The 24,108-nt window shown below is 42.1% G+C and overlaps 1 protein-coding gene across 2 annotated transcripts in view; it reads left to right on the top strand.

The window, feature by feature from the left end:
• Window positions 1-16,422: 16,422 nt before the first annotated feature.
• The window catches only part of IPO5 (importin 5), a 58,928-nt gene continuing 51,242 nt past the window's right edge, over window positions 16,423-24,108 (top strand). The window contains exon 1 of one of the 2 annotated variants that reach the window (XM_036297788.1): window positions 16,423-16,576. In XM_036297788.1, coding sequence (XP_036153681.1) covers window positions 16,487-16,576 — 90 coding nt within the window. In that variant the 5' untranslated portion in view covers window positions 16,423-16,486. The remainder of the gene's footprint in view (window positions 16,577-24,108) is intronic. The other variant, XM_036297787.1, reaches the window with a different exon arrangement.

Here is a 24,108-nt window from a genome sequence, read left to right as displayed (position 1 = left end):
ACCGATGGACATAAGACACTGGGGGATAGGGGAGGCTAGGGGACTGTCAAGGGTGGGGGGGGAAAAAGGACACATATGTAATACCCTTTGTAATACTTTAAGCAATAAAAAAAAAAAAGAAAAGAAAATTCCAATAAATAAATAAATAAATAAATAAATAAATAAATAAATGAAAACACAAATATAACTACATATTGTTTTTGTGATTAATCACTACGCTTTAATTATGTTCAATTTGTAACAATGAAATTGGGGGTCACCACAACATGAGGAACTGTATTAAAGGGTCACAGCATTAGGAAGGTTGAGAACCACTGGTCTACAGACTAATAGGATTCCCCCAAGCAATCGTCCTCAGGTGTGATGAGAGTTTTTTCAATAGGGTGGGGCAGTTGCTTCTGCCTGGAGGCTAATTGTTACCTTTAATCTCTTCAGTGGCCTCAGGGCAAGGTATTTTTCAATAGGGTGTGTTGACTGTCTTCCCCCCCAGGCAAGGCAGATGTCTATGTGGAAAAGATGTCCTCCACTGTGTGAGGGAATGACTCAGTGCAGGAAACTTGGGATGTCTGCCTTCTGAGCTCTATCCTCCAAGTCCCCAGTCCTGGGTTCTGCTCTTACAGCTCCAGTCCACTTCACCCTCCCTCTGCCAGAACACAAGGTGGGTGGCTCCACAGGGAATTTCTGTGTGTTGGCCCTTTAAGAGGGTGCCCAAACTTTCAGCTGCCCCTCCCTGGCAGACAGCACTCCTCTGCTTTCCACAGCTAGATGTTATGTGGGTACCCTCCTCAGTTTGGTGCTCTCTGCTGAGGAGCCCAGCTTCAGGATTAGATCCCAGAGTTCTCAGTGGCACCCCCCACAGCTGAGATATCTCTCCGGGACTTCAGTTGCTGTCTGTGGGTGCCTGGCCAGCCCTTTGGTGCCTCCGCCCCTCCTACCAGTCTCTATGTGGTCTCCATCTTCAGTCCTTGGGTATCGGGGTTCTCTCCTGTGAGTTTTCCATTGATTATTCAGGAAGCCTTTCCATATTTCAGTCATTATTCCATTTTGTGTCTGGGAGCATGTCCATGCAGCATCCTCCTACTCTGCCGCCATCTGAAAATTTTCAAGGCTATAGTTAGTTGAATTTGTGTCTGATCCTGTGTATTGACTTGTTAGTACACTTCTCCTGGTAGGTATAGGTAGGAAGTATTCTGAAATGATTCCTGAGTTTCTGAAATGATTCCTCTGAAATAATTCTAAAAACCAAGAAGTTTGGTTTTAATTCATTATCTACGAAAATTAATAAATAGAATAATGGAATTCTACGTGTAGTGAAACTAGGTTATCGAGGACTAGGACAAACTAGGACAAATCTGCTAAGGTAATATGTCACATAAAAATTAAACTACAAAATGCCATAAACTCATTTAATAGGGAATTTTCTTTTGCTCCCATACAAATTTTTCTTTGTCTCTGTGAGAGATCAGTTTCTCTTTTCAGTATTGAATTGGAGAACAGAACTGAAATCCATAGGTAAAGAAACTACTGTTTCAAACTGATGTTGTTGATATATTTGTTTCCAATCTGAGCAGCCCTCAACATCATGAGGTTTGTTTTGAGTTCTCAAAGGCCAGAGCTCCCTTTCGCTCCCATGGCTTTGGGGACAGTTGGGTTAGCCCATACTATCTGAGTGCCTGAACGGCCCATACAGGTTGTCTGGTGGGCAAACTGAAATGTGCCAACAGTGCAGCACTGCTCACCTGCAGCGGGTCACAATTGCAGTCAGACGTCTCCATGGTGACGTCTCTGAGCCAGGAGGTCGGACAGTGGGCTTCATGACATGCCACGACTGGAGCGACCATAGTGCCAAGAACAGCTTTGACTACTGTAAGCCCTCCCCAAACCTCAAATTCAGATGAAAAAGTTTAAGAACTTAATCCACACTGTGGGATCATTGAGGGTGATTCTGGAGGAAAGTCTCTCTGTGGGAGATCCAGGGGACCCTTTCAACCCTGTCACTCTCTGGAGTCCCCACAGTGGTACCTAAGAAGAAGGCAAGGCCAGAAAAAAGGATTCTGAGTACTTACTAGACAGAAACCAAGAATGAAAGAATGAGAATTTCACGATTGCTCATTATTATTGGATACTGTGTCTTAAATGGCCTGGTGACTACCTCCATGTACTTAAGAACGTAGCACTTTTTTATTAGAGTTGCCCAGAAGAATATAAACTATTGTCCTAATTACTTGTGTAACCATCCTGAAACAGTAAAAATGAGTTTTTATTTCATTTAGGTGGTTCCGGGGAGAAACCTTTCCAGGACCCATGTATGGGCAGAGCTGTTTTCCCTGATCAGGATCCTTGCAGCACCCAAGTAAGACTGTAATTATCAAATGTATTTTTGTTCTGTCTCTGGCCACTACTAATTGTGTTCTTTATTTCCTTTCTAACAGAAAGCTCTTACTATTTTCTCCTACAATTGTGATATTTACTTCTTTTCAATTAATTTTTATATACTGATGGGGGGGGGGGGAGATGGGGAAGAGAGTGAGAGAAAAACATCGATTTTTGTTGTTCTACTTATTTATGCATTAATTGGTTGATTCTCATATGTTCCCTGACCGGGGATCAAACCTGCAACCATAGCATATTGGGATGATGTTCTAATCAATTGAGCTACACAGCCAGAGCATGTTATTTATTTCTTGATCATTGTACCTTCTATTCACCAATTAAACAAAATCCAATACACCAGGATATTTTACCTAACTTTCCTATAGAAAAAAGTACTTACAAGCAGTCTGACACTTAGGGGCTTAAATTTCTCAAGTGTTTCAAAGTAAGTTCTATTTAAAATGTTTGGAGAACCCATCTTGGGCCTCTATACATTATGGTTCTGTCCTCTCAGAGGCTGAGTACATTTTATCTTAATGTACTCATAAATGAGAAAAAACATAATTCATTTTCATTGTAGAAATTAAATCAATCACTAAGAAGTCAAAAGACTACTTACTTAACAGACTACTTTATTTTATTTATTTATGTATGTATGTATGTATGTATGTTAATCCTCACCTAAAGATATTTTTCCCATTGATTTTTAAAGACAGTGAAAAGGAGGGAGAGAGGGAGGGAGGGAGGGAGAGAGGGAGGGAGAAAGAGAGAAAGTGCTCAAGTGAGACATCAGTTGATCAGTTGCCTTCCGCCTTGACCAGGGCCAGGAATTGAACATGCAACCCAGGTATGTGCCCTTGACCAGGAATCAAATCTGTGACCCTTCAGTGCTCTAATCACTGAGACACACTGGCCAGGGCTGGACTACCTTATTTAACTGCTTCTCCTAGAATGTAATCACCTAACTAAGTATAACAAAGCCAAAATGTCAGCTCACAAAGAAAATTAGATAGAGAGGACTTGTCAAATGGCAATGTCTTTTTTGAAATAAATATTTTTTTATTGTTTTTTAAAGAGAGAGGGAGAGAGAGAGGGGAACATCAATGTGAGAGCGAAACATCGATCAGCTGCCTCCTGCAGGCCCCTAATGGGGATCAAGCCCCAACCCAGGCATTGTCCTGACTAGGAATTGAACAGGCAACCTTTCAGTGGATGGGAGGATGCCCAAGCACTGAGCCACTCTGGCCAGTGTGGCAATGTCTTTATTATATAACTAGAGGCCAAGTGCACGAAATTCGTGCACTCGGGGTCCCTCAGCCCAGCCTGCACCCTCTCGCAGTCTGGGAGCCCTCAGGGGATGTTTGACTGATGGCTCCTGTGGGGAGCGGGCCTAAGCCATCAGTCGGGCATCCTTAACACTGTCGCAGAGGTGGGAGAGGCTCCTGCCACTGCTGCTGCGCTCACCAGCAGTGAGCCCAACTCAGGGCTTCTGGCTGAGCAGTGCTCTCCCTGTGGGAGCACACTGACCACCAAGGGTCAGCTCCTGCATCTGCCCCCTGGTGGTCAATGTGCGTCATAGCGGCTGGTCATTCCGCCATTCAGTCGATTTGCATATTACCCTTTTATTATATAGGAAGTTTAATTTAGACCTCCCTAAGCAGTTCTGCTCTCTTGTCCTGTCACTTTTGTGTTTGTGTTTGTGTGTATGAAATATATATATTCATAATACCAGTAGTGAGAGGTTTGTGTTAGCATCCTAGAAGAATTACACCTATAGAACAAAGTTATGAACCCCAAAATGAAAAATACCTGAGTGGCCAAATAATTGTCAAGCTCATGCATGGTACTCTACGTGAAATAGACCCAGCTCTCTACTTTGTGCCTGTTTCATATTCCATCTAATGCATTCAGGTACCTGGTTTCCAAGGCACATAGCAAACCAGTTGATGAGACCAGCTGACAAGCAGAGACAGCTGTCATTTTATGTTGTCAGCTACAGTACGTGGCAGCTGGCTGACAGGGAAAATGGGGGGAGAAAAATCTTCCAAAATGCAAGCAGAGATATAAGACCTCAGGTCCCAGAGATCCAGAGCAATTTGGTTTCTGGAAGAGCAGGGCTAAGTGGCCTCTGTAATCATCACTCTATTTCAACACAGTGAGATAATTGATTTAATGATGCTCAAATGTTGTAGCTGAAAAAAGATACCCTGGGGATCTAGTCCAGCTCTCCCAATTTACCGATGAGGAAATGGAGGCCTAGGGGAGCATTGAGAGCACAGTTCAGGGTCAGAGTGAGTTAGTAGTGAAGCTGCGAATCGAGCCAGGATCTCCTGACCCAAATAAATGTTTTCATGACAAAATGGTTGAAGCCTTGTTGGTTAAATGTGAGGATTCATTGAGATAAAGTATAGAAAGTTAGCACTTACAGAAAATGATGAAAATCTTGTTAGGTTTTATTATGAATTAAAACCTGCTATATAAAAAAAAGATTGAGTATTTTTAATATTAATTTATTAAATAACTTTGCTTTTCCACAAAATTAAGTTCCAAGAAGCAATCCATTCTCAGATGCTAAAATATCACCTCTTCAGAAAGGTTTCCCCTGACTACCCTATTAAAAACAGTACCCCTTAGCCCTGGCCCAGTACCTCAGTTGGCTAGAATAGTGTCCCCATACACACAGGTGGGTTTTTTTTTTTTGTTTTTTTGGTTTTTCTTCACAGGTGGGGTTTCAATCCCCAGTCAGGGCACATAGAAGAATCAACCAATGAATGCATAAATAAATGGAACAACAATGGATGTTTCTCTTTCTCTCTCTCTTCTTTCTTTCTCCCTCTCTAAATTCAATACATTAAAAAAAGTACCTCTTTAACCTTCTCTATATTGATTTCATGCTTTGTAACCTATCAACAGATGAAATTGGATACATATATATTTTACCCATAAAGCTTCTTCTAAAGTTAATAGCTTAAGTATTATGACTTCCTTCTAGTTTTTAAATAGAATAGTCCTCTTCTCTCCTTAGAAAAGACTTAGCCCTTATTCTCAATCTCATAACCACGGAATGATCCATTCAGAAGGGCAGAGCCCCTGGAAGAGCAGGAGTCTGAAAACTGAGTCTAACCAGCCTGATTAATGGTGTAATGAGATCCCTTTAAAATGATGGTGCTTAGCTATAAGGGTGCATATTCCATTTTTAAGCTGCATTCTATCAATATTTTCTACATGTAGTTATGTTTTAAGAGAAAATATTTGGCCTGTGGTATCGCTGAATTCCTACAACGCAAGCATTTTTATAGCATGGCTCCAAGATTATTCTTATTTTACATAGCAGACAGAACTTAAAGCACATACCTGCCTTTCCCATCCCTTTTTTGCATTCTTTATAATATTAGGTATAGCCCAGCCAGGTGTGGCTCAGTGGATGAGCGTTGATGTATGTACCAGGAGGTCATGGCTCGATTCCCAGTCAGGGCACATGCCTGGGTTGTGGGCTCAATCCCCAGGAAGGGGTGTGCAGAAGGCAGCCCATCAATGATTCTCTCTCATTAATGTTTCTATCTCTCTCCCTCTGCCTTCCTCTCTGAAATCAATAAAAAAATTTAAATAAATAAATAAAATTATATATATATATATATATATATATATATATATATATATATATATATATGCACTTTGCAGGTATCTTGTGAGTGTGTTGTTTAAAGCTGCGAACAGTGAAACAAGGAAGGGTGTAGGACAGAAGAAACTGGAGGAGAGAGCCTAGGTGGGAGCTTTGGCTTACTGAGAAATTAGTCACAGCAACAGAAATGAGCTTACTGAGAAGTCAGAGGAAAGGGAGCCTTGGAGATAGGTTCAGGGGGTCAGCCGAGGAGGAGCTATTGCTGCCACCACTCCCCTGGCCACAAGTCTCCTGGGGCCCTTAGAGTTTAAGAGATGCACGCATGTGGAGGAAGAAGAAGGGGCAGGGAAAGCAGGCATGCTCCTGGGAGAGAGGGTGCACCTAAAATAGCAGGTATATTATTTCTGATAATCAAGCACAAACTTAAGCATAAATAAAACTAATTAGCCATGTCTTAGATTGAGGTGGGAGGACAGCATTTGACATCTTAGTATTAGTTTGATCTAATTTCTTTGTAAAGCATTCTTTCTAAATAAGAGGTGGAGAAGTAGATGAGATGGTTGAAGAAAACTTAGAGGAGCACCAAGAAAATACCGCTTCTCCTGAAGCTTCAAACAATAAAAGTAATCCCTTAAAAGAAAGTGTTGTGTAATTTACTTTTCTTTAACATTTGTGCCGACTTGGCATTCCAACAATCTTTACATTTTAGTGGACTCTTAGGTGTTAAAGAAATCCTTGCAATCAGTGATCAAAAGGGAATTAGAATTTAAGGAGACATATTCAATGTACTGCCACTAGCTCCCTGTTATGATATCTGTATTATGAATTAAAAACCTCCTCTGCCTGACCTCTAAGTGTTGTGATGTCTGAGAGCTGAGTCCTTCATGCTCTTTTCTCTTCCCCAGGTGATGTCATCTACCTCCAGAGCTTTAGATGCCATAAATATGACACATTAAGTTGACATTTCCAACTCTGCCCTCTTCCTGAGCTCCCGGTTCTTCTGTCCAACTGCTTCCTGGACATCACCTCTTGTTTGTCTATGAGGCATCTCAAACTTCCCATGAAGGAAACCTGACTCTTATTTTCTCCTTTCTAGGCCATACCCCAAACACAGTCTCATCTTAATGGCATCACCACTGCTAAGCCTCAAAACCTAGGCATCCTTGCTACATCCATCTCATCCCTGACAGAGGTGGAGCCCCCACGAAGCTCATGAAGTTTGAGCTGCAGGCCCTTCAACTTGTACAGAACCCTTCCAAGACACCTCATTTTGTGTTCAGTTTATTTTTCTTATAGAGGGCCCTCAAATTATGTATGTTTCAGGTCCCACAAAACTTGGAGCTGCCTCTGCACCCTACATCCGGCTCTATTTCCAAAAGAAAAGTATCTAAATCTGACCACTTTGGACATGGTGGGTGGCTGTAGTCCAGGCCACGATCTTCTCTGACCTGGAGTCCTATAATGACCTCCCAATACTCTCTTAGCTTCCCCACTCCCTCCTACAGTGCATTTCCTATGTAGCAGCCAGAATGATCTTTTAAAGCTGATTTCCGGGTCATACCTCTTACTTAACCATCAAATGGTTTCTCGTTCCACTTAGAAAGTCATACAACTAAACTATCACAATGTCCTAGGTGATCTGGCCACTGCCTACCCGCCAGCCCCTTCCCTCAGTGCTTACTCCCCTCTCGCTATAGTCTTTCTTTGTTGGAATACACCAGACTCATTTTTGTCTAAGGGTTTTTGTACCCCTGTCTCCTTTGTTTGGGGGGAATTTCCCTCATTTCTTGTCTCCCCATCTTCCAAGTCTTAGCTCAAATACCACCTCCCCTCAAAAGACTATGTCCCTAAAGTAGTACCCAACTCTGTCCCAGTCATTCTTGATCTCATTTTCCTTTTCTTCAGTGGTCACTATATAAAATTATCTTTTCTACCCAATTTACTTGTTCATTGCCTGATATCTTTGAAAAGATTATGAGCTCCATGGAGGTGGGAACCCAGTCTACTTGCTCACTACTGAATCACAACAGCCTATGAGTGCCTACTGCAGAGAAGGTGCCCAATAAATATTTGCTAAAAAATTGTTTGTTGAATAAATACTAACAATAAAATGTGGCATGAAATACTACTACACAGAGTGGGTAGAACTGAAGCATATGAACTATTATAAAGTTCCTTTTGTTTCTTCCTCATGAACTTTAGACCATTAGAAAATCTATCCTGCCAGGGGATGCTAATTTGAGATGTGGATTGATGTCACAATTAATATTCCACTATGTATGCCATCATAATGCATGAGGTAAAATATGTATGTCATTGTGTCTAAACTGTAAGATACTTGCTATAAATAGCAATAGATGGAGTGGAAAATTATAGACTAAATCATATCCCCCCTCACCCCCAATACTGGTTTAGGAATGTCCAGAAGGTTTGAGGGTTATGAATGTTATCATCCATGTATTTTGAACTGAGTTAAAAATATTGTGAAAATAGAAAAACAGTAATTGAGATCTGGATCCATTTCCTTCAGATCTCTAAGGGAAAAAATTCTTTAAAAATAATAGCTTTCTTGAGATATAATTCACATTCCATAAAGTTCACCTTTTATTTTATTTTTTTTTTTAGAGAAAGTTTATTTAGGAAGTCACAGAGGTAGAAGAAGTGAGCCATAGAAGAAATGGGTTCAGGAAACAAGTTACAGCTAAAAAGTTCCCTTGGATCTTAGCGGGGAGGGGGAGGAACAGGGAGGGAGGGAGGGAGGGAGAGAGGGAGAGAGAGAGAGAGAGAGAGAGAGAGAGAGAGAGAGAGAGAGAGAGACTCCTTGAGAGACAAAAGAGGAAAGAGAGGTTCCAGCAGTGTGCTTGGGGTGGAATGTCCTGGGGAAAGAAGGAGGTGGGGAAAGGCACCTCAAGCTCCAAGCCACACAGTTCACCCTTTTAAAGTACACAATAGTGTTTCATATATTTAGAGTTGTGATCCATCACCACTATCAGATTCCAGAACATTTCTATCACCTCAAAAAGAATCTCCATATCCATTAGCAGTCACTCCACATTCCCTCCTCTCTTGCTCCCTCCACTTCTCCCCACCCCCGTCCCCATCCCCAGGCTCCTGACAACCACTATTCTACTCTCTGTCTCTATGGACTTGTTGATTCTAGACATTTCATATAAATGGAACCACTTTTTATGTCTGGTTTCTTTAACTTACCATGTTTTGTTTTGTTTTTTGTTTTTTTCCAGTTGATCAGCATAGCCAGGTTCTCTCTTTATTGTCCTGTTACATCTGTATTTATACCATTTGATCCTATAAGCATGCCTCTATAATCACATCATGGCATGTTTTGGGTAACCTTCTACAGTTCCTTGTTTTATTTCCATAGTTTCTTATCTGACCTTTGCCAAAAATCCTCTCTCTATCTAGTTCTGTTGATTTTAATCTTGTCTAGGTTAATCTCTGTGTTCCATTATAAGGGCTATTCTAAGGTCACTGCTCTACTGATAAGCATAACTTACCATGTTTTTAAAGTTGATCCATGTTCTGGTATATATCAGTACTTCATTTCTTTTTATTGCCAAATAATATACCATTGTATGGCTATACCACATTTTACCTGTTCATCAGTTGATGTACATTTGGCTTGTTTCCACTTTGTGGCTATTATGAATAATGTTATGAACAGTCATGTACAAGTTTTTTGTGTAGACATATGTTAGCATTTCTCTTGAGCATATACTTAGGAGTAGAATTGCTGCATCATATAGTAACTCTGTGTAACTTTTAAAGAATTACCAAATTGTTTTCTAAATTGAATACATCATTTCATATTCCCATAGGCAATGTATGAGGGTTTCAGTTTCTCCACATCCTTACCAGACTTGCTATTGTCTTTTTTAGTATAGCCATTCTAATGGAAATGAAGTGATATTTCATTGTGGTTTTGATTTGCATGTCTGTAATGACTAATGATGTTGATCATCTTTTATTGTACTTATTAGTCACTTGTATTCTTATATCTTCTTTGGGGAAATGTCTATTCAAATGTTTTACCCACTTTTGAATTGGGTTGTCTCTTTATTATTGGATATAACAGTTCTTTATATATTCTGGATAAAAGTCCCATAAAATATATGATTTGCAAATATTTTTGTCCATTCTATGGGTTGTCTTTTCACTTTCTTGATGAAAAGACAACCCATTAAAGCACAAAAGTTTTTAACTTCAATAAAGTTTAATTTATCTATTTTTTCCTTTTGTCTTTTGTGATTTTGGTGTTACATCTAAGAAATGATTGCTTAATCCAAGGCCATGAAGATTTGGTCTGCTACCCTCTAAGAATTTTATAGTTTTAGCTCCTACATTTAGGTCTAGGCTCTGTTTTGAGGTTCATATATGTGTGAAGTAGTAGTCCAGCTTCATTCTTGTGCATGTGGATTCCAGTTGTACCATAACATCTGTTGGAACGTCTGTTCCAACACTAAATGGTCTTGGCACCTGTATCCATCAGTGTTCTCCAAAGAAATAAGGTCAATAGAATATAGATAGATTTATTTTAAGAAATTAGCTTACATTATTGTGGGGTTGGTATGACTGAAGTCTATAGGGGCAGACCAGCAAGTAAATTTCATGTAAAAGTTGATGTTCAATTCTGAAATTTGGAGAGCAAGCCAGCAGGTGTTTGTGTTGCAGACTTGAAGCAGAATTGCTTCTTCTCCGGAAAACTCAGTCTGCTTTCCATCAAGGCCTTTACTGCTTGGATGAGACCCACCCCCCTGGTCGAGGCTAATCTGCTATACTTAAAATCAACTGATTTTATTTATTTATTACTCATTCATTCATTCATTCATTCATTCAATCCTCACCCCAGGACACTTTTTCCACTAATTCCTCAGAGAGAGTGGAAGGGAGGGCAGAGACAGAGACAGAGAGAGACAAACATTGAGGTAAGAGAAACATGCCAATTGGCTGCCTCCTGCATGTGTCCAACCAGAACCTGGGATCAAGCCCAAAACTGGGGCATGTGCCCCTGCCTGGAATAGAACCTTCGGCCCTTCAGTCTGAGGGTCGACACTCTAACCACTGAACAAAACCGGCCAAGGCTCAACTGATTTTAAATATTAATCATATCCATAAATCTAGTGTTTGGCCCAACAACTGGTAATAGCCTAGCCAAGTTGAAACATTAACCATCACAGCATTCTTGTAAAAAATCAATTGACCACAAATATAAGGTTTACTTCTGGAGTCTCTATTTAATTCCATTGATCCATATGTCTATCCTTAAGCCAGTACCACAGTGTCTTCATTATTGTAGTTTCGTAGTAAGCTTTAAAATCAAGGTGTAAGTCTTCCAACTTCTGTTGGGTTCAAGATTGTTTTGGTTATTTGTAGTCTCTTGCAATTAATGTGAATTTTAGATCAGCTTATCCATTTCTGGGGGAGGGGGAAAGCAGTTGAAATTTTAACAGTTATTACCTTAAATCTGTATGTCAACTTGGGGGAGTATTGCCATCTTGATATTAAGTCTTTCAATCCATGCATATGCAATGAGTTTTCATTTGTTTAGATCTTCCTAAATTTCATAATAAAATGTCCTCCTTTGTCTCTGATAACAATTTTATCATAAAATCTATTTTGTCTGATATTAGTATAACCATTTCAGGTCTCTTTTGGATACATTTTTCATGGTATATCTTTTTCCATCCTTTTTCTTTAAAACTATCTGTGTTCTAAAGAAAAATATTGAACTTAAAAACTTAAATTCTTTTAAGTATATTTTTATTTCAGGTTGGTGTTAAAATGCAGCAAATAGGGTTTTTAAATTCATTTACCACATTTAAGGGAAAATAATCAACATAAAAAAATAAAAGGTATTCTTCCTTCTCCCAACTCTTCCTCAGTCCTTGATTTAAATTATATTTATTCTACAAGATCAAATCTGGAGTCACTTACCTTCTAAAGGTTCACAAATCTGTTTAATGTCAAACCAGCAGGGAAAAGAAATTCCTCAGCAAGGAATTGCTCAGAAAGTACTGTACCATGTCTCCAAATTCCTGAGAATCAAGTCGGAAAACTGGAAGCAACAGAAAGCACTATAAGGTAGGTGATGTTCACTTTGTGACAAGTCACTTCCTAAATCTAAATGAACAAAGTATGGAGGACACCTATGTACAGCTAGCTGGTTATTTTATTCTCCAGTAAAGCACTGTCCAATAAAAATATAATGTGACTCACAAATGTAAACTACATATGTAATTTTAAAGTTTTTAGTAGTTATTTTTTTAAAAGTAAAAAATAGGCAAAATTGTTAATATAGTTAATAATTATAGTTTATTAATAAATATAATTAACATATTTTATTTAACCAGTATATTATCATTTCTACATGTGATCAATGTTAAATTGTTATTCTTAATTTCCTACTAAGTCTTTGAAATGTAGTGTGTATTTTAATTTAAAGCACATCTTAATTCAATAGAAAAGCACACATTTCAAGCAATCAAGAGCCATAATAGCTAGTAGTTACTATATTGGACAATGCAGCTATAGCATTTAATGTTGAAACTGGCTTTAAAATGCTCTATAATGATCATATCAAACTGAAATATTTTTCTTAACCACAATTATTATGCATTGCCATAACAAAGACTACTTATGTAATAGGATTATCAAAACATAAGACTGGCCAGTGTGGCTCACCAGTTTAGTGTGGACCTGTGAACCAGGAGATCATAGTTTGATCCCCAATCATGGCACATGCTTAGGTTGCGGGCTAGATCCCCAGGGGAGGGCATGCAAGGGGCAGCCAATCAACGATTCTCTCTCATCATTGATGTTTCTCTCTCTCCTCCTCTTCCTTCCTCTCTGAAATCAATAAAAATATTTTTTAAAACTAAAAAAAAACAAAAAAACACGTAATAATCTAACAGGTAAATGTGCAATCAGAATTAAATTTACAAGTTTTAGAGGTTTCAATCTGCATTAGTAATGATAGCTAACATTTAAGCATTTATTTACTCTGTACCAGGCACTATGCCAAGTATTTTAACGCATGTGAAAGGTACTTCTACCTCCACGTCACTGAAGAGAAACATTGATCAGTTGTACACCACACATACACACACATGCACCCTGACCAGGGATCAAACCCACAACTTGGGTATGTGCCCTGACCAGGGACGGAACCCACGAACCTTCTGTGCATGGGATGATACTCCAACAGAACCACACTGGCCAGGGCTGTAATAGTTCATTTATTTATATTATCTAAACTGACCCTCATAATAAGTTGTGATATAGAGAGCACAGGTACTTACAACTATCAGGACAAGTAGTTGCAGTTCTTTTAGAGTCCTGGGGCAACTTTAAACAAATTACAGGTTGTTCATTTGATAGAATCTTCTTTTATTTACATTCAGCACCCAATAAACCAGAAATGTAAAGGTATGGTATTATTAAGGCGAGACCAAATTCTACCACAGTTGAAAGAAGCTTTCACAAAGGTTTTACAAACCTAACTTCTCCAGCCACCTCCCATGTCTAGAAACTCCCATCAACATGGAAGTCCATACAACCAAGAACAATAGCTGGAGAAGATTCTAATGTTCTCTCTCTAAGGATTTAGGACCAGACTGTCAGAGACTTTTGACAAACATCAAACATCCTAACTTACCTAGGTTTCATAAAACAGTTGAGAGAAACTTTCAGTCTTCCATTTTCCCAACCTCACCCTTTTTTACAAGGGGTTCTAAACGCTCTAAGCACATATGCTCCAAAACGTAACAGAGGTGGTTAAGCTAACGGGAAAGGCATCAGGAGCCAGCCATTCACAGTTAATCAGCCCAAAGCAGTGGCAGCTAATCAGGAGTAAGCAAGACAAATTTTCTATCCCTCCATTTGATTTCCAAGTATAATGTAATGTTAGGACTTTTGTGATTAATAACACAATATCATAACAGCCATTGTTATTACATTTTATAGGTGAGAAATTGAGGCTTAGAGACATTATGTGCTCACCCAAGTTCGCATAACTACTTAGAAACTAAAGACCCAAGTTCACCGTTCATTACCTTCGATCATCTATTCTTGGGAAATAAGCTCCCTATTTTGAAATCTGCAGACTTATGTTGGAATTTCTATTATTTAATAATTATTGAACAAATATATGTACTCTCCAGAGTCACTGCCAATAAAAACACTTACCACAGCAGGTGTTAAAAAATAACTGAAGATCAGGCCTACTCTTGAGCAAGCCTCGACAATTTATCTTATTTCACTGGTAACCTTGTAATTAAAAATGGTTTATAGTATGTGATTCCCAAAATCTTAATAACCATAGGTGAAGACAAAGCCTCCTTAGAATCCAGACTTTACCACTGCTGACAAAACACACACACACACAGACACACACACACATACACACACACACTAAAAAAACTACCCCAAATTAATGTACATAATGATCTTCGAAGAAATAATGTATTATGACAAATTGTCACATCTAAGAAACATCAATTCTACAAAGATAGGTCTGTAAACCTTTCATAGAGAAGCCTATCGTTGTCACAGCTAAAACTTTCTAAGGGAGTTTTCTCCGCAAATCAATTAGAATCCTTTAAAAGACCATGGCTGACAATCACAAATGCATGGGGACCCCAGGGCCTCTGCCCAGAGATTCTGGACACAGTGGCCCAGATTCTAATGTCAGCCAAGGTTTTAAATAATTCACCAAAAGGCAATTTTTTTTTGTTTTGTTTTTTAAAAAATACATCTTTATTGATTTTAGAGAGGAAGGGAGATGGAAAGAGAGAGAGAAACATCAGTGATAAGAGAGAATCATGGATTGGCTGCCTCCTTCAGGCCCTACTGGGGATGGAGCCCACAACCGGGGCATGTGCCCTGGACCAGAATGGAACCCGGGACCCTCTTCCGTCCGCAAGCCGATGCTCTATCCACCGAGCCAAACCGGTCAGGGCAAGGCACATGTTTTAAGTCGACTTCCAAGGAGAACTTCAGCAAAATAGTCAACAGGAAATTAAATTTCCTACATTAAATACTATGGCCGGCCAGAGGTGGGGTACTCTCCACCATCCCAATGTGTAATCTCCTCATTAGAAAGGTGGTGTCCTTTTGAAGCAAAAACGACTAGTGTTCTGTTCTCCGGGCCACCTTAGCCCAATGCAGCGGGCAGAGGAGGGGCTCAATCAACAGCAGTGTCTTTGATTGCACACTGCTCTCTCGGCCTGTGGCAGGTCCTGCAGTAGAGGAAGATGGGGTGTACTATCTATGCAGCGGTTCTCAACCTGTGGGTCGCGACCCCTTCGGCGGTCAAACGACCCTTTCACAGGGGTCGCCTAAGACCATCCTGCATATCAGATATTTACATGACGATTCATAACAGTAGCAACGTTGCAGTTATGAAGTAGCAACGAAAATAATTCTATGGTTGGGTCACAACATGAGGAACTGTATTTAAAGGGCCAGAAGGTTGAGAACCACTGACTATGCATTAGTGTGCTCCACTTAAATACGGTCTCTGAGCCGCCCAGTACCTGTGGGAGTCAACAAACAGGAGAGATCAACCCTATAAACCAGTGCTGCTTTGGGGGGGCGGGGGGGGGGGTGGTCTCTCTCAACTGCTGGCAACCAAAGAACAGGAACCCGGAATTGAAGGAAATAGTCAGGATCCTGGGGTGGGGGGAGTGGAGGCGGGTGCGCTGCACAGGCGGGCCGGGACCCAGGCGGGCGGCCGAGGCCTGGCGGGAGCCCAGCGCTGAGTAACCCCTCTTCCGGGCCGGCCCAGGGCGTGAGTCACGAGGAGCGCGGCGTTGAGGGGCGGCCAGGCGGGTCTGACAGATGGAGGGGCGGGGGAGAGTGGATGTGCCATTTAGTGGGAAACGGTTTCAAAGGCGCTCTCTCCCCAGGGAGTGGGGGTTTGGGATCGCAAGAGCTGGGGGCGCTCCTGGGGCTGCCGGGACGGGGTCGGCCGGCCAGCGGCGCGGAATTCTCCCGCGCTCGGAGCTGGCCCCTCCTCCCCGGCCGGGCCTCGAGCCCCTCTCCGCAGCCAGGCCCGCCAGTGGCTCCTCCCGCCTCCCCCGCGACGCCGCCTGGCCCCAGGGAGGTTGCTAAGTCCCGACCAGCCTGACCCACTCCTAACCCAGCGGCACGCCACGCGCCGCCAGTGACGGCACCGCAGGGTGCGTGGCCAATCCGCGCGGCTCCCGAGGAGGCGGCTTCGGCCCCGCCCCTCGCGCCCAGGGCCAATGAGGCGCCGACGCCGGCGGCAGCGGCGGGGTGAGGGGTCGCCAGGCCCCGCCCCATCCTCCCCTTTCTCCTTTGCCCCGCCCTTTCCCGCCCGGCCCAGCTAGTCCCGCGCGCACAGCTGGTGCCGGTCCCCGCGCTGGGCCCGCCCCCCGCCCCTCCCGCCGGCCCGCCAGCGCGCCTCACCGCTCCTGTCTCCCCTCCCTCCTTCTCTCTCTCACGCCTAGCGCAATGGCGGCGGCCGCGGCGGAGCAGCAACAGTTCTACCTGCTCCTGGGAAACCTGCTCAGCCCCGACAATGTGGTCCGGAAACAGGCAGAGGTAAGCGAGCCCGTCGCCCGGACGCCTAGCCCCGGCCGGCGCGCCGATCCTCCCCGCGACACCGCCACACCGGGCCTCGGCCGCTCCGCCGCGGCGGCGCAGGCCGGGCCCGGCGGGCGGCGGCAGCTCAGCCCACGTGTGAGGCGGCGCACGGCTCCCGGCGGTGCCCGCGGCCCTTCCGACTCTTGCAGCCGCGGGGCCCGGCGCCGGTTTCCTCCCGCCGCCCTTCGCACACACGTGCGGCCGCTCCTGACATACTGCCCCCGCCCAGATGGAGAAGCTGGGCGGCGGGGAGGGATGTGGGGCGTGGGGCGGGCCCCGGGGTTCCCCTCACCCCTTTCCCGCTCTCTCCCAGTGGGAACCTGCTCGCGCTTCTCCGCGGCATCCACCCAGCCCGACCTCCTCGCTCTCCCGAACCCTGGCGGCTCCCTGGCCCACCCCCTCCGCTGCTCTGCTGCCCCCTCGCTCCCAGCTACCCTCTGCCCCTCGGCTCCCAACCTCCGCTGTTGGGATGTATGTCCAGCCCTTTCGCCTTCTTCCCACTTGTTTCCACGTAGCCCTCGCTCTCTTGTCTCGTCCCTCATGTCGGAGGCTGGATTTCGCACCTCTCCCAGGGTCTGGTGAAGTTACCTTTGGGGTTTCTTGCCCAGCAGCGTCCGCCTGCCTTTGCTCGGCCCTCGGAGAAATCTTTGATCTCTAGAGATTTGTGGTCTCATCACGCACATGGGGTGTCCTGGGGCTTCCGTTGTTCCCCTGGGTCGGTGCCATATGTTTAAGTCTTGCATTTTCATGAAATCGCACCTGAATCATTCTTTTTTTTTTCTTTTTTTTTTTTTAACCACCTCCGGCTCCTGGCCTCCAAAATGTGGAGCTGTGCTATAGTTTCAAAAGACAGTGGTATTGCCCGTTCATGTACACAGTAGCGGCGAGGCACCCCTGGTTCAGTGTGAGGCTGAGGGTGTCCTGTCAGTGTGGAGACCGCAGTTGACTTGAGACGCCTCCAGGGAAGGGCAGAAACTTTCTTTGAAGCGCGTTATCGGGAGCGATCTCCAAACTTGGTTACAGACGGGGGTTCTTTGCCACCTTGTGATGGAAGATTTCGATGGTTCGGTGAAGGATGTTCAGCCAGATCTTTTTACAGAGCAAATAGACCTTTCTGTTACATCTAGCTAATGAAATCGGGGGACAGGTCCTGTGGACTCACGAGATTTATAGTTGTCTCACAGTGTTGTTAATAGATTGTGAATAGATTTAAGAATGCTGGTTACGCTTAGTGGTTTTTAAATGTGGTGTTTTTTTTAATTGATTTCAGACAGAGAATCATGAATCAGTTGCCTCTTGCACACCCCCTACTGGGAATCAAGCCTGCAACCCCGGCATATGCCCTGACCGCAGTCCTACCTTCACCCTCCTGGTTCCTAGGTCGGTGCTCAACCACTGAGCCACCCCAGCCGGGCCACTTTGTGCTTTTATAATTAGCAAAGTAAATACACTGAAAGTTCAGTTCTTTAAAACTACTAACTTGATCCTAATGACTTTTTATTTATTTATTATACATTGAATACCTGTTCAGGGTAAAATTTCAAGGGGTGCAGATAGTTTCTTCTCATTCTCTAAAGCAGGGGTCCTCGAACTTTTTAAACAGGGGGCCAGTTCACTGTCCCTCAGACCGTTGGAGGGCCAGACTATAGTTTAAAAAAAAACTATGAACAAATTCCTATGCACACTGCACATATCTTATTTTGAAGTAAAAAAACAAAATGGGAACAAATACAACATTTGTATTTGCATGTGGCCCGCAGGCCGTAGTTTGAGGACCCCTGCAAAGGTAACCACTTTTAAGTGTCTTGTGAATCACCCCTGAAAAAGCTTACTAGTATGTATATATTCATTTTTGCATGAAAGGGCTTTTAATACACATTATTCTGCAGCTTGACTATTTCAGTATTTTTCACATTGTCACATAAGAGATTTTGTTAAAGCAGCTATGTAGAATTCCATCCTATGGATGTATTATTTATGCAACCAGTCCTCTATGAATAAACATTGAGATTTCCAGTGTCCTGCTCTTGAAAGCAGTGCTGTACATAGAAGTAAATGTATCCCTATCTTTTCAGACTTTGCCAGGTTTATTTGTAGAATACTTAAAAGTATTTGTCCTTAAAAGTAATCTGCATTTATTAGTTGCGTCAATTTGTACTCCTGTCATTGGGATGTGACGATGCCTATTAAAACATTGTAATGCTTTCTCCTAACTCTAGAAGTAATTTTTCACAGAAATAAGTTCTTAATCCCAACCCATAATAGATATTTCCATGTGTTGCAAAGCAGAACAGCATTGTAATTAGTGAGCTAATTTAATTCTGCCTCTTCCTTCTAGTTGCTTAAGTCTCTATTGTCAAGCCTAGCGGGGAATCTCTCTTCTGTAGAACAAAAATATGTGTCTGGTTCAGCTTGAATTCCAGTTGGTGCCTGTTGTAAATTTTTTTATCACTTCCATCACTTTGGGGATAGCAGCATTCAGTAAATTTTCTCATATAGAACAATTGAAAATAAGTACTGTTATTCTCTCTTTATTCCTAGTGAAAACATTCAAATATATTTTTACTTTTTTAGTATATCCTTGGAATATATTAATATGTGAAATATAATACAGGATTTTCTTAATTTGACACAGAAAAAAGTGTTAGAGGGAAAGCTCCTTGGCACCATATAATTTAGTAATATGCTAATCTGTAATGAAAGCAAAATATTATTTGAAAAAAGAAATGGCTGTACATAATGATACCTAATACCCTTTTTTTTTGCATTATGAAAATGAGCCTCTTATCACAGCCTGATATAACAAATACAGAATTTTTTTTTTTTACACTAAGGGCTTGGCCAGGGCTCAGGAAATATCTTTGTAATTTACTCAGTCTAAATAAAAATACTTAGTTGACACATAAATACCAAACTGTTGACTAAGGTGACTTTTTTTATATTAAAATAGGAAGTTAAGTACAATAAAAGATTCATTTATTATAATTATTTAAATCATTGAAGAGCTTCAAAACTTTAAAAAGTTTTAAGTTTTTTCCATTGTATAAACCATTTGATAGGCTCTATATCTTCTATTTTAAAATCTTCAAGGATTTTTCCCTTTAACTTTACAAAAATACGTTTACACTATTTGAAGAAATGATTTAAATGTCCTTGTTTCAAAATATAATAACATGAATGAACAATTGAATAAATAATTGACATGTAATCCAGAGTTGACATTTTTTTGTTGTTATCAATCCTCACCCGATGACATTTTTTCCATTGATTTTTGCAGAGAGTGGAGGGGAGTGAGTAGCGAGAGAGAGAAACATCGATTGGTTGCCTCCTACACTTGCCAGGGTGGGGTTTGAGCCTATCACCAAGATATGTGCCCTTGACCAGAATTGAACCCAGGACCCTTCAGTCCACAGGCCAACACTATCCACTGAGCCAAACCAGCTAGGGCCATGATGACATTTCTTTATGAAATAAGTATTTTATCAATCATATGCATAGATTGTATATTTTTATTAATTTATTTTAATTCTCACCTGAGGATATTTTTTTAATTGATTTTTGAGAGAGAGAGAGAGAGAGAGAGAGAGAGAGAGAGAGAGAGAGAAACTGATTGGTTTCCTCCCATATGCACCGAGAGAGAGAGAGAGAGAGAGAGAGAGAGAGAGAGAGAGAGAGAGAGAGACTGATTGGTTTCCTCCCGTATGCACCCCAACTGGGAATTGAACCCACAACCTTTTGGTGTGCAGGACGATGCTCCAACAAACTGAGCTACCTGGCCAGGGCTAATTAACTTTTCCCATTGACTTTATACCTCATTGATTCTAATATAGAACTTTGAATTGAAGGAGGGCAATATTGTAATATTGATTTGAATTGAAGGAGGGTAACATTGAATACTACATCTGAATTTTGAGGAACCCAGGTGTTTACTGGGTAAAAGTTTTCTCTCTTGATGAGATAAGTCTGTTAGCATTTCTCCTTTGTGGGCAGGAAAGGTGGGAGGTGAAATTTCCTTATATTGTGCAATTGTGCATGTAGAACAAATGGAGTTGAAATTTCATTTGCCACAACACTGGTGACTTTGAATTTGCCTGGGCTAGTGCTAGGAATAGTCTTAGAAGTTTTCTTTATATTTGCTTAGACATATTCTTCATACTCTAATGTGCTAGATTCTAGGAATACAAGAGGAAAAGATACCATACCTGCCTTTGTGGGGCTCAGCCTGTTTAGACTAAGAAAAAGCTTGCTTGCTTGATTTATTTATCTATTTATTGAGGCCTGGTGCACGAAATTTGTGCACTGGGGTGGCGGGGGGGAGGGGATGGTCCCTCAGCCCGGCCTGCAGTCCGGGGCTCTCTCAGTCTGGGACCCCTCACTCGCTCCTTACCGCCCGCCTGCAGCGGAGACAGGAGTGGCTCCCACCACCGCCACTGTGCTCACCAGCCGTGAGCCTGGCTTCTGGCTGAGCAGCACTCCCCCCTGTGGAAGCACACTGGACCACCAGGAGGCAGCTCCTGCATTGAGTGTCTGTCCCCTGGTGGTCAGTGCGCATCATAGTGACCAGTCGTTCTGCTGTTCGGTTGGTTTGCATATTAGCCTTTTATTATATAGGATTTTTACATAATTTTTAAACCCTCCCCTGAGGGCACTTTTTAAAAATTGTTTTTATTTGAGAAAGAGAAAGAGAGAGACGGACAGACAGACATTGATGTGAGACAGAAATATCAATCAGTTGCCTCTTGAATGCACCCTGAACAGGGATCAAATCCGAAACCTGGGTACATGCCTTGATTGGGAATCAAGCCACCATATTTTGGTGTACGGGATGATGCTCCAACCAACTGAGACACCCAACCAAGGTGAAAAGTTACACCAGATTTTAAAGCTATTTTCTTTTTATCAAACTATTATCCTTTTCTTTTCAAACTATTATCCTTGATCCATGTTTTGTAATACTATATCTGAATTGTTATAGTAGAACAGATCAAATGGGAGAAACCTCTCTCAGGAGTCAGATGTCACTCATACTGAACTGTTCCTCCTTGATTTCTAATTTATAATAAAATAGAGTTTAATATTTGACTTAATCTTTATAAGTCTCTGTTAGAATTAACATAGGCTAACTCGCACTAATAGTCTCAATGTGGCCAAGGTCAGAGATCATCAAAATTTATAACAGAATTTCTGAGAGTGATATACTAATAAAGACTTTTTTTTTGCCAAAACTTGATTTAGCCATTGGAGATTTAAGGGTTAACATTTATAGCATCTATAGTACACCAGGGGCTAAGCCAAGGTACAAGGAATAAAAAGACATTTTTAGTGTATAAATGAAAAGGCTATATTGTTTTTTGAGTTGCTTTGATAAAGATTAAGTGAAAAATCTCAAAGTATATCTATTTTTGCAATCTTTTGAATACTTTTACATAAATTATCTCATTTCTGGATAAATAAATTCAAGCCATCTTCTCTCAGCTCTGACTACTTTGTGCTAGTTTTCAGCATTGTTATGTTCTGTGTGCTTGTATACTTGAGAGGAATGTGCAGTTATCAAAAGATTTTGAATTCTTTCTACCAAATTTGTTCTTCCCTAGATTGAGATAATGTTTGAGAAATTTGAAAACTTTGTAGTGCTGTGTAAATAGAACTGGTTGTTTGGTGGAGTCATCCCCTAAGGGTGAAACTCGGAGAGCATTTAGTGCCAAGGAGATTTTGAGTGCAGTTAGGCTCAGAAGATCAAGGTCTACCTTGGGCAAGTCATATAATTTCTGAGCCTTATTTCCTTACTAGAGGCTCAGTGCACAAGATTCGTGCATTCAGCCTGGCCTGCGCCCTCTCGCCTTCTGGGAGCCCTCGAGGGACATCCTTAGCGCTGCCGCAGAGTCCCGCTGCGCTCGCCCTCCATGAGCCTGGCTTCTGGCTGAGCGGCACTCTGACTACCAGGGGGCAGCTCCTGCATTGAGCGTCTGCCCCATGGTGGTCAGTGCACATCATAGTGACCAGTCATTCTACCATTCGGCCAATTTGCTTATTAGCCTTTTATTACATAGGACTAGAGGCTAGGGAGGGGGGAGTCCCTTAGCTTGACCTGCACCCTCTCCAACCTGGTACCCCTCGGGGGATGTCCAACTACTGATTGCGGGATTGGGCTTAAACTGGCCGTCAGACATCCCCTGAGGGCTCCAGAACCGCTGGCTCCTAACTGCTCGCCTGCCTGCCTGCTTGATCGCCCCTAACCACTCTGCCTGCCTGTCTGATCGCCCTTGACCACTCTTGCCTGACTGATTGCCCCTCACGGCCTCTGCCTCAGCCTCCAGCCTAAGCCGCAGTCTGGCCTCCCTCTGCCAGAGGCTACCTGGCCAATGAAGGGAAGGTGCCACCCCCATCATCCTACTGCTGCTGCCACTGGCAGCCACCATGGCTGCCTGAGCCTCAGGCCGGCCCTGGGCAGCAGCAACCGCCATCCACGGCTTGCCTGCGCCTCAGACAGCTGCTGAGGATTTGTCTGGAAGGACATCCGGATGGTCGTCTGAAAGACATCTGCCCTAATTAGCATATTACCCTTTTATTAGTATAGGATATGTCATTATCTCCAGGATGCCATGGAGCAAGCACTTAATAAAAAGTGTAACGTAGATGTGGATTCAGAGACACCCTGTTTTCCCATTTTTGTCCTTTTCACATTTTTAGGGGTGGTAGCTAGTAGACAGCAGGCAAGCTCTTTGAACTTAGACTGCTACAAAATTAGCATGTTATCTACATTATACCCTTGAAGTGGATAGATCAGAATGGACTGTCTATACTTACTTATTGCCAATTCTAGTCAATCAGTTTAAAGAGGTTTCTTGGGGAAAACAATTCAAAGTGTACTTAAATTAATGATTTCTTTTCCATTGTAAAAGACTGCTATTGTTAGAATTTTTATACGTGCATATGGATAATACTTACACTTAATTTTGTAGACATCATATACTTAGGTCCTGTATTTTGATCCACTCTGACCATCTGTCTTTTGGTGTCAACTTAGTTTTTGTTAACCAGTTTGCTCTCATTTGACATTATTAATGGAAAAGGAGAGAAATGTCCTAAGTCTCAAAACCTAGATTTCAAAATCTAATAAAGTTTCCTGGTCAAATTTTTTCTGACTGTATACATGTATTTTTGTGTATAATATGGTTTTAGTATAATCCTTTCTTGAAAAAAAAGGTAGCATAAAGAATTTGAACACTTTCCCTTTCTCTGACTTGCTTCATCTGATAGTTGTAAGTAGCGCTCATTTGAACCAGTTCCATATCTTCTGATCTAAAAATGTTGATGACAAGGTAACCAGTTTTCCATGATCTAAGGAGATAGTGAGTACTTTGCAACATGGTAGCTCAAGTCACATTTAATACCTTCATAGGCCTTGAGTTTTGTTAATCAGGGGATCAAAAGTTGGGGAAATGTGTACACGTCAAAAAAAATCTGAGGGATAATGGTAGGAAGGAATT

The sequence above is a fragment of the Myotis myotis genome, unplaced genomic scaffold (genome assembly GCF_014108235.1).
Source record: "Myotis myotis isolate mMyoMyo1 unplaced genomic scaffold, mMyoMyo1.p scaffold_m19_p_3, whole genome shotgun sequence".
Classification (NCBI taxonomy): Eukaryota; Metazoa; Chordata; class Mammalia; order Chiroptera; family Vespertilionidae; genus Myotis; species Myotis myotis.
The sequence above is the reverse complement of the archived record's forward strand: the minus strand, read 5'-3'. Positions and strand labels throughout refer to the sequence as shown.